This window comes from Dermacentor variabilis, chromosome 2 (assembly GCF_050947875.1).
Source record: "Dermacentor variabilis isolate Ectoservices chromosome 2, ASM5094787v1, whole genome shotgun sequence".
NCBI lineage: Eukaryota > Metazoa > Arthropoda > Arachnida > Ixodida > Ixodidae > Dermacentor > Dermacentor variabilis.
In genome coordinates, this window is record NC_134569.1 from 137,483,849 (window position 1) to 137,495,191 (window position 11,343).

General features: G+C 42.9%; 1 protein-coding gene across 1 annotated transcript; it reads right to left on the bottom strand.

Annotated features, from left to right (window-relative positions):
• Positions 1-644: 644 nt before the first annotated feature.
• LOC142572760 (ubiquitin-associated domain-containing protein 2-like) lies at positions 645-11,075 on the bottom strand. Its single transcript, XM_075682097.1, has 10 exons — positions 10,920-11,075; positions 10,619-10,749; positions 10,364-10,483; positions 10,170-10,273; positions 8,838-8,958; positions 7,955-8,002; positions 6,740-6,997; positions 5,030-5,126; positions 4,191-4,234; positions 645-853 (listed from the first exon to the last, which is right to left on the bottom strand). The coding sequence occupies exons 1-10, from the start codon at positions 10,957-10,959 to the stop codon at positions 743-745; spliced, it is 1,074 nt and encodes a 357-aa protein (XP_075538212.1). The 5' UTR covers positions 10,960-11,075; the 3' UTR covers positions 645-742.
• Positions 11,076-11,343: the final 268 nt, after the last annotated feature.

The following is an 11,343-nucleotide window of genomic DNA, read 5'->3' on the forward strand; positions in this document are numbered from 1 at the left end:
TCTCGTGAAGATTGCATCAACGAGGTTCCACTGTAGCTGTTACTCTGCATACAAAGAAAGTGATGTGACCTATGCACCATCCACGTACTGAATCGAACCCTAAAGCCTGTTCTACAAAGAACCACTGAGATGCAACTTTTATGCTGGCAAAGTGCCTATAACGGAAAATAGATTCAAGTGAAGTTATTGAGTTTGCTTTAGTTATAAAAACTTAAAGCACTGTAAGAACGTGTAAACCTAGTATTAAACCCCAAAAAAGCAGGCAGGTCACATTGAATCATTAGATCACCTGTGACAACATACAAACTGCATTCAAGTTACTCGAGCAATATCATAGGCAGGTCGAACAGCTCGTTACTACTACCAGAACATAGAAAAGCCACACTAACAAATGGGTCCAGGGTACATTTGCATGGCCAAAAGCACAACTGAAATCACACCGTGTGAAACGAGCTTCATGATCTGCTTTTTAGGTGAATGGCATCGCAATAAGCAGTTGCAAAAATGGCGGCTAAGTAATCTATGAAAACCACTGCAAGGAGCGCTGCGTCAACCAGTGTTGTGCATTACCTGTTTGTGACTAGACTGTCCATCCGTGATCCCAGGTGCTGCGCCACACGCCTAGGCGACATAGAGTGCTGGGGTAAACAAACCACAAAATGTATTTTATTGCACACAGCGCCGCTCTGTCATTGCACAGTCCGTGCTGTGTCTATAATACAACTCTCGATAAATGCCAGTCTCAGCTCTCATTCAGGAGCAATGTGGTGGCCAGATGCACGTCATTGTTTGAGTTCCTCAAGGCCCTGACCACGTTCTGCCGCTCGAAGCCCATGTCCACAAGTGTCTGCACCTGTTATAAAAAAAAAAGTGCTTGTATGAAACAAGAACTGAAATACCGAAATATTGTATCCTTGATAAGAGCCGAGCCTGCTAGCAGAGCCACAGAAGTGGTAAAGCTGAACTTTGAATTTGCAATTTGTACCAGCAGCCAAACGCTTCGCTAAGTTGGCTTTTCATGCTTAGAAGTTCTCACAGCAGTATTATTAGCTAGCAATAGATCTCACTAGAAATATGGACATAATGACATGACCAAAAACCTCACACTGTCACTTCATATAGAGTCACATGAATGCAATAATGCAAGGGTGCACACTTGGGTTAGACAAAAACGGAAAGAAGTGATGCAGTGGCAAGTGTGCATACTTATGGTGTGGTCAAAAATCCAATTCTGACACGAGAAGTGATAATTTCGGAGTAAACAAAGCGTTCCCTTGCATACACAAGCAGGCCATGTGCAGTGGTGCGAGAAGTATGCTACATGAGTCCTAACACACTCACCACATGCGGAGGTTCAGGTACCCGAAGCATGTAGAAGTGTATCCCCACTATTAGCTGTAAGGGCGTAGTGTATTTTCTTCAGGACTATAGTCCCCACTCAGTCTTTAGTCCACTGAGGCGAATTTGAGCTTAACTCTTTTGTTACCGCGAGAATATGGTGGTTCTTTTATAGATCTCGGAAAAAAATTACTTACCACTACAAATAATATTCCAGTGCACATTGCAGAATAGCATATAGTGCATAGTGAAATGCTTTTTCCAAAAATATATGTTGCCAAACAATGAAGTTTATTAGGTAAAACATAAAAATTATAGAAAGCACCATTTTTGCTTCCAGTTGATAAAAGTAATAAAGAAACATGATATCTACTAAAACATTAATATCAAAGGAAATTCAGTATATACATTTCAAAGATAAATAACCCAGGAATAGTGTCTGGAAATATAAGTGCTCAGTACACCACCATTCTTTGGATACAAAACAGAAACTAAGATCACTTCATTGCTTATGCCATGCAGTGAAGCAGTTCCTGGATCTTGTGAAGCATAGGTGCGCTCTGCACTTTTCCCACAATATGTCTGGTTTATGTTTAGCTTTGCGGTCTTCGTAACACACATTGCAGTTCTGTTTTTTTGGCATGTTTCGAGGATGGTCCGATGAGAAGTCCAAGGAATGTACTTCACCAGTTCGTACAGAGTCGTGCACCTCTTCCAGGACCGATCGCTCTCAGTGTAGCTGGGGAACTACAAGATTATGCATTCAAGCATATCTGCTTGCATTCTTGCAGACTATCTTTATCACCTCTGCAGAGAAGAAACAAATCCCATGCCGCTGTAAACTCTTGCGCTGATCTGTAGTGCTGGGCCAAGACGTGCTACGAGCGGCCTTCTTGGTGTGAAAGGAAGTCTCTTTGCTGCCGATGGTAGCACATCATAACTAAGCGAAGTATGCACTTTGAAGATAATCAATAGAGCTCTCAGGTCGTGAAAAAAGATCGGCAGATAAGCCCGCACAAGGAAGCAGGCCGCTCAAGACTGTAAAGGAAATTCGATGGTGAACAGCTGCGGATGTCCCACGCTGACACAAAACATTGTCACCATAAGAGCTTGAATCTGCTTTGCTGTAATCTTCGGAATAATAACTCAAGTCCACATCACTAAATTGAAGTGCAGGTGCAGCACAGTTTCGAGTACAATGCTTTTCTCGCAATGCAGCCATACGGGACGACGCCATGGGAGCAACTTTCGATAAGGGCGCAGTGACACTGGCAGCGCCCCTTGCCTGGATTTTATAAGAGATGCGAAACCAAAACTCTTGGAAGCTGGTTGAAAATGCCAGGTCCACATGTTGGAAATCCGGCAGACCTTCAGAAATACATTTTGGTAGAATAAAACGACTCGGACTCCAAAGCAAAGCTCACTGGTGAATAGCTGGAGTCATTTCCAGTTAATTATCACTGCCGCGCACTGTCGGACGGCAAAGCTGGTGATATAATTTAATTCTTGACTTGCTGGGAGTCATTTGACTACAAAATTTTGATGCTAGTGCAGCGTAATCGTGTGCGGCATGCTTTTTTCTTGAGCATGGCAGAAGGCGACATTTGCTACAACATATGCACCTTAGTTTGCAAAGAGGTCTGTCAAAAATCACGACGTCGCCGGAGTGCGAAAGTTTAAACTGATTCTGAAAGTTCAGTGCCTGTACTAACTATTGGACGACCTTAAGTGGATAAGAAACGGCTCCAACATGTCAAAATTGGCAATCTAAAGCATCGATCATCGGTGATCAATTCGAATAGGCATGGTAATGAAAGATTTAATGGAAAGTTTTTAATGTTATTAACATATTTAGGGTGCTTCCTGTACTTTCCAGAGGCTGGCTGTACATTTAACTATGTCTTTAACCATTTTCCTGCACACTTTGGTCACTGGCTGGTCTATGGTCTAATGGGTAGAGCATTTATTTGGCTGCTGTGCTGAGGGAACTCGGTTTGAAACCAACCGTCGGACCAACCTAAGTCACTGGGTATGTGACACTAGGTATGCACTGCGATTCAATGAACCTCCCTAGCGCCAACTTGAGTAACTGGGTATGTGCCGACTAAGCTGCACTGTGCAGTTTGCAACAAGGTTTTGCACACGTGTTCACAAATCTGAACACTAAAATGTAGTCTCTTCAACTACTGCGAGCAGCATTCCCTTGCATATCACAAGCTGCCAGTATGAGCTGGAAATACTGCTTGCGTGCAGCAAAGACCACTGCAGAGCTGATTTCGCTATGCGATATAGCATAGGAAAATTGAGCAGGCGCAATCTCGTCTCGGATTCTTCAAGCGCCGTTTCAGTTCCTCAAAAATTAAATCTTGTAGACTTGGCACTTCACAAAATTTATAGCTTTAAACTTCTATAGTCCAGAAAATATGGTAACAAAATCTGAACATGAAGATATCACCACCATTTATGATTAGCGACAACATTGAAAGCTGTCTCCGACTACTTGCCACAAGGCGCAGCCATCTCATCATGCTTCACACTGTACTGCAGGATTTCAAAAGAAGTGTGCACCTCGGGACACCTATTATCCAATGAATTGTCAATGCGCTTGCATTGTTCATGCAAGCAATGCATGCAACAGATGCATTGTTCTTTTAGATAGTGTATAAATGAATAAAGGTGGTACAAAATGTGCCAGCTAGGCTAAAACCGTTGCTGTGCTGATGATAAGCACAAATTGCAAGCAAAAATGTGCTGCATGTTTCATTACATCTTCAATGAAGTTTTGTCCCAGGGCATGTGACACATGCAAGGCAGTCAAAAAAAGAAGAATAAAAGTGCTCCAGCCAGCATACCTGCTCCTCTGTAGAGTGACCATTTGGTATGTTGCTTCGGTTTTCTGCATTTGAACAAAGTAGGAACAAAATAAATGTTTTAGAAGCATGCAGCTACCTCGAAGGTCTGATTTAACAAACACACCAGCCTACTAGTTCTGAGACAGGCATAACTTGCAAACACGAAGCACTGAAGTTCACAAACTAACTGTAGCAAGTTTCCAACAGTGCACCACAGCCATGATCAAATTTACAGCATAGTCTATGAAGCTGTGTATTCTACACTAGCCATGCAGCAGAGCTACGCAGCTCAATGTACTCAGCTGTACTTCAATAACCTTGTGGTCACTAGCATTTCAACAGATGCAAAATTATACACCATAGGAGAGGGCATTGCAAAGTTCGCTAATTTATTTGTTCATAATAGCATAGCATACTGCAGACCCAACACAGGGCCAAAATAAAGGAGCAGGAACTTAATAATATTAGAAAAAAAAAGAAACCCTGTTTACAGTCAGAAAACTACTGGAAATAGGAAATAAAACATACAGGAATGAAAAAAAAAATTGATATGGCATACACCCTCAAATAGAACAGACACCATTCAAACTAAGAGAAAGATAGGCAATATGCACTTACAAAATGTCTACAAAGCACAACACAAGAGAAAAGTAATTTGTCTCGGTTAGAGTGAAAGCATGAGGTATATCTGAGTGTGCCAAACAGCACGAACAGCAATGTGGCCCCATCGACGGCAAGCTTCCCCACCTTAGCTATGAACAGAAGTATAGCTGGCCCAGAAATAAAACAAGCAAGGACGAGATATTTAACATTATGATGAATAAGAAAGAAAAAGTTACCATAAGCTTCTGTATTCATCATATTATTCCAGGCTTCACTGTCATCCAAGCTGGGAACAAGCCGCTCTGCATAGCCTTGTGCCATCTGCTGTCGGCTCTGGATGCCACGGCAAAAAAGATCAACAGCTGAAATAAGTCTCTGCTAGTCTTCTGTGAACAATAGTGACCATGGACTCGGAAGAAGAATGTAAAACAAGATGGACAATGAAGTTCTTGATAGCTTGACAATTTGGGACATATAGGATTAGCAATGACATGAGCAAAATAATGCATTTTGAAGATCTAGACAGTGCCATTATTATTCCTGAGCCCTTTTCTTTTCACATTCAAGACCAGATTCTCATGTTTAGTACCACCAGAGTGATATTTCTTTGCCGGCTTTGAACACACACCTTTTCCGAGATATTTAGGTACTTCAATAACGGTTATTTACCTCTAGAAACAACACACAAGCAGCAGGAAACTGGAAACAGCAGTGACCGACAAGCAACACATTGTCTTTAGGTCACAGTGCCCTGTAGCCAATTTTGCCTTCTTTAGGAACTGGTCGGAGTAATCCTCTTCGAAGCAAGTGTCACTCCGGTAGGTGGTGTCCTGTGCTTACAGCAGAGGGTGTTGCACATGCCATCCTGATTTCTTTATTGCATGCATTTTCTTGCAAACATTGTACTGCCCCGTATTTCAACCCCTTTAAAGCTTTTCCGTGAACAGAATTTATTTTTCATAAAGCTTGACTCAGCATTCACGAAATTGTAAAATGAGACAAAATTCCTAAACACTACCAAACATGCAGGAGTTGGCAGGTATGACAATGGCCTTTGAAGGGACACTAAAGGCAAATAATATGTCAAGCCAAAGTGATAGATTAGTGCTCGAGAATCTCTCTAAGGTGTCAATATTATTGCGAACAGAGCCCTAGTAATTGAGAAATCGAGGTAAATGCAGGACACAATTAGACTCTCACAGGACGTTCAAGTACTTGCCTGATGACGAAGGCACTCCTCATTTAACTTCTGCCACTAGTACTCAGCTGCTCGTTATAAAAACATCATTGATTGCATTATAAGACAAAAGAAAACACTACTTGTCCAGCTCCATTTCAATTTTAGAAAAACAAACTTATTGACATTACCCTTGACAACGACGTGGGCAGCTGAGAGGTTTCATTTTCGCTCGATTCTGCGCCGCCTGCACTTGCGCGTTTCAGTAGTTTCGTTACCACATAGTGCTGCGCTGGTTGTGCTGGCTCGCGAAACTCACGCAAAATGCAAGCGGCATAGAATTACACTTCCATATGATGTTGCGTAATGCCCGAATGGTCCACGCCAGTTGCTCAAAAGCAGCTGCAGTGGCAACTGCACTGCACTGTCTTAGTTCGGTTTCTCCACCCGCGTGTTTGCGTTTTGTACAAAAAACTGCACCGCCTTCTGTCAGCCGCTGTTTTACTCACCGACGGCAGCAAAGGGCAGTGATGGCATATGCAACATCACCACTCCCTGGTTGGGTGGCGGGGGATTTAGATTTGAACTGCGATAAAGCTATTCGGACCTATCAGATGCCATTTTCTAATATTCTTGGTACAAAACAAGCAAGGTTTCTGGAATGGTGTATAAACAGTCCACATCGACTTTGTATTTACCTTTAGTGTCCCTTTAATGGGCCTGTAAGGCATGCTACATAGATACACATGAACAAACATGAGCAACCCACTATGCCCATGGCAGCAGCGGCGAGGTGAGGTGGCGTCCGGGAACCTCTTGCGTGCTGCAGGAGCAGCTGCCGCTCGAGCATCTCGGCCTGCTGCTGCCTTTGGATTTCAAGGGTGGCTCCCATGAAGGGCTCCTCCCGAGGCGGTGAGGAACGCATCAGCCTCCCGATTGTCGCTCCACACAGTCGGGCTATCCAGCTGGGCACCCGCACTATTGAGCTTACCCAAAGCAGGTTCCAGCGGCATATCACTCCGGCCATCTGCAGGATACCCCCATATGCACTTGTCAAGCTGGGAACCTGTTTTGCCTCACAACAATGTGTATGGATGGATGATAACAGGGTCCCTATTGAAATGGAGTGGTGACATGCATCACCAAGGTTCTTCCCTTCCTCCTGGGCCTCTTTTCCTCACTTTTATAACATATGCAGTTCATGGTAACAAAACACCCAATCTTTAAGATCTCTATGCCAGGCTATAAATTAATTTTAAAACTTTACATCTTCACTGTGTGTTCTTTTCTGCCACTAATCCTTTAGCCATTGCCTCCACCTCAGATGCCACTTATGCATCTCCTGCTGTCCTTAACGCCCAAGGACTCAGGCACGCTAACCACATCCATGTGTTCTGGATGGATACAGCGACATTCTAACAAAAATAAGCTGAGTGACATCTTCCACATTTTTACATGCTATGCACAAATCTTTGTCACCAATGCCACATAGGGCATTATGACTTGACAGTCCTTGCACTGTACAGCAGTGAAACTGGTGGCTGTCTGCAGCTGCATAGGCAATTTTAACAGCCATTAAACACTACCACGCAAGCCCTTATTTGCCAGATCCCACTGCCAGGTGCATTGCCGTTAGTAACAGCATCTGCCAATGCTTGTAAGTCTTACTGAAAGAAGAATGTGCTTCCGAAACACAATGAGCCGCCCTGCAAAAAGACTTTTCAGGTGCAAAAAAGCAAAAATAGGCATACACAGGAGCAAACAACCGAAATAGGCATCTATAGGTACCATATATCCAGTGCTAAACAACTTCTTAACCCATTATTTGTGCTCATGCACCAAAAGGGTGCAATTGCAACGCATGGGAAGAAATCGGCATTTGCCAATAATCCGATTTCTAGTTATGAGCTTTGCAGGACTAGATCTTTACGCACAAAAACAGCGAACGTAAGTTGCCACAGAACGAAGTCTGTGATCCACTCACCAACGAACACAGCCCACACACTGCTGTCTCCTTGGAAGTGCTAAGTACCTGCGAAAGCAAAAGGCGTGCAGTATGATGTAGGGGACTGGTACAAAGTGAATAAAATGCACTTCATGCATTCCCTTGCACACTGTTGTCACACAGCACTTGACAAATGCACTCGAAACTGCCTTTCCCAACAATCCTATCAAGTGAGGAGGGGAAGGAAAAGCGAGTACTACAAAAGGTGTTGACGGGTTCACAGATGCACATTAACCGGTTCACATGTAATAACACTCAAAGTGCTTAAGTTAAGGAGTCCTGCAACACAACCAAATAGCATCGTTTGCGGCACTGATATCAATGTTGCACTGTGGTGGTTTAGTACATAGGAAACGTCACAGAGTCAACTATGATGACTGGAGAAAAATGCAATGCTATGTTTGTGTGGCATTGAGAGTCCTGTGCAAAAACAACCAAATTATGTTTTACACCAATTTTAATTAGGAGCTCTACCTAAGAACAAATGACCTAGGATGAAAAGGTTTATCACAGGCCACATGAGATGCTGAATACCTATTTATGCTGTTGCTCACTTTGATCAATAATCCACCTTCTACCTCATGCTGATTTTGAATTTGATAATTTACGTTTGCATACATTGTTTACCATAGCTTCTTTCTCTTTAACTCTGATGCTAAGAAAGAATGAAGAGCAAACACAGAGGCATTAAAAATCTGTTGCATGGACTCTTGAAGTGAGAGGTTTACATAAACGCTTTTGCGGGAAGGTGCTTTTATGGTGTGGTGCATATACAGAAAATTCAAAATTTATGCTAAAAATGCTGCATGATGTGTATTACACCTGTGATAAACATGCATTGAAAATTATGTAAATGACGCACCTGTAGCCCGAGCAAGTATGTGAGCGTTTTCCCTGTGACAGGGATGCCCAGCACATGTGACTGGGCTACTCGTGGGATATCGAGCAGGTAGTTCACAAAAAGTGAAAACACCAACGCATAGCTGCAAGAAACCAGACAGCAAAGGTTGGCCACATGTACAGTCAGCTATGCTCATGATCATTATCATAGCTGATATAACCAACTCTAGAGGAAAAGCTCCCTATAGCACCCGTGCACTAAAATCAGGATGCGCAAGGGCATTGCCATATTGATACTCTGCGAAGGCGCGCATTCCCAGATGATGAGACGCAATTCAGACGAGACATGCAATGAACGCAATCGCAAGCCTCCCTCAGTATGGCGATGCCATCTAGTTCAGGTGCCTGCAAATGCATCCTTTCTTGCAGCGTAATATTTAGATAAGAATTTTATAATTTGCAATCAGATATTGCTAAAAAATATATGGAATAAACATTATACATTGCTCATATGTACATGCAATGCGCAAATGTTTGGTTTTGCATGATATTTTGAATATTTTTAGCATCCCAAAATGGAGAGGCAGCAAGATGATGCACCTTTGCAGTTGAACTTTTTTCGTCCCGCTTTTCTTCTAGATCTTTATCGAAGAGCAGTAATGTAAGCAGATAAGGCAAATACTAAAATTGCCATCTGAATGAAAAATCATTAAATTAAATTACAAGATTCAACATCCCAAAACTGCACAGTGGGTTATGATGGACGTTGTAGTGAAGGGCTATGAATAATTTTTACCACCTGGGGTTTGCGCACCTAAATTTACATGCATGAGAGCTTTAGATTTTGTCTCGATCGAAATGTGGCCACGCAGCCGGAATGGAAAATGAAATATTCTAGAGCACAATATGTAATCGCATGCATCAGCAAAGCAACATCATCATGTTCTACAGTAATGCATATTATGGGCTGCACGTGAATATGTACGGTATGCATGCATGTATGTATGCGTGCATGTTTGTATGTAGTACCATTAGAAATATGCACTGGCAAATCTAGAGGAACAATGCCGATCCCTTCAGCAATGTTAACGCCACGTAGCCACTCAAGGTCAACTTCAAATTTTGTTCACATTAAACAATGTCTCAGCAAACACAGATGTACATAACCAGATATGCATTACTGCTAGTAGTGCCAAGCGGTTATTCTCTGAGCAGAGGCAGAACATGTTTGCCTTTATTTAAGATATTGTACGGCACGAGGGTGCTCACACTTCTGGCTCGTGTATGCACACTTATGGAATGGTAAAAAATACCGCATGCAATATGTGTGGAACAGGAGAAGCAGTGCACTTACGGTCCACTGGGAAACGTTGACAGTGGGACCTCGAAATGTCTCAGCGTGTATATAGATGCAAGCTCCAAAAGTGTGGCCACTGCCGATGCAGCCAAGAGGAAAGACTGGAATGAGAACATCAAACTTAGGTGCCAAACAAAGTTGGTTGCTGAACACCGGCGGCAGTGCTACTCGGCGGCAGTCGCCGTACTTACCGCAAACTTTTGTGAGCCATAGCGTCGTTCAAATACCCGGAAATAGTAGATAAGGAGCGACCCGCACACCAAGTCTTTAGTGTCGAGAAAGCACACTTTTGACGTGACTAGCCTCCAAAACTAGAAAGCAACAAAAAGAGGAGCAATGTCATTAGCCGACGCGACGCACAGAGACACACATTTAACGAACTGATGTCGCCAGGCAGTGACACGAACGCGATGTCTACTTGTGATAGAATAACAATGACAGCTCACCTCTCCCCTGTCAACGATGTCCGAGATGTCGTACAGGACGTAGTGCCTGACCTGGGCGAGTATTGGTGTGTGGAGCGCACATGATGTGAGAAATATCGAACCTAGCAGCCCCTTGGACACCGGAGCCTTGTCTGAAATTGATCGATGCATAGAAAATACACAATGAAGGGCTGCTGTAATCCTAGGAGTGACAATCGCGTGCTAACAAGTACGACTCGCTTGGAACAAAAAGTAGGATAAAGACGCCGCGAACACGACATGGTACAGCGCTTTGCGTAAACAGCACGCGAAAGTCACTTACAGAATCCCGATGTACTGTACTGAGAAAGCATCGCAGCCATTCCTCCAATTCAACTAACTAAATAAATACCACGAGTCACGTCCGCTACCATTATGATTACACTACACTAACGTGAGCTTATCCTAGCGGATCGCGAGAGAAGCTGGCATCAAAACAAGAACCAACACATTTGAGTAGAGCATGAACAACTTGAAATCAACTATCGACCACAGGCTAAGGTTAGAATATTTTATTAGTAATTGCAAAATATATAAATTACGAAACTAGATAGTTGAATATAGATGGTAATTTTATGTAGTGAACAAGTAATGGAACGTTGACAGTGCATTCAAGGTTCCATTCAGTTCCCACAGTAATAAATACTTATGGAATTAAAACCAAATCCTGATTAAAATTGTAAACTAAGGTAGGTAAGACATCAAAC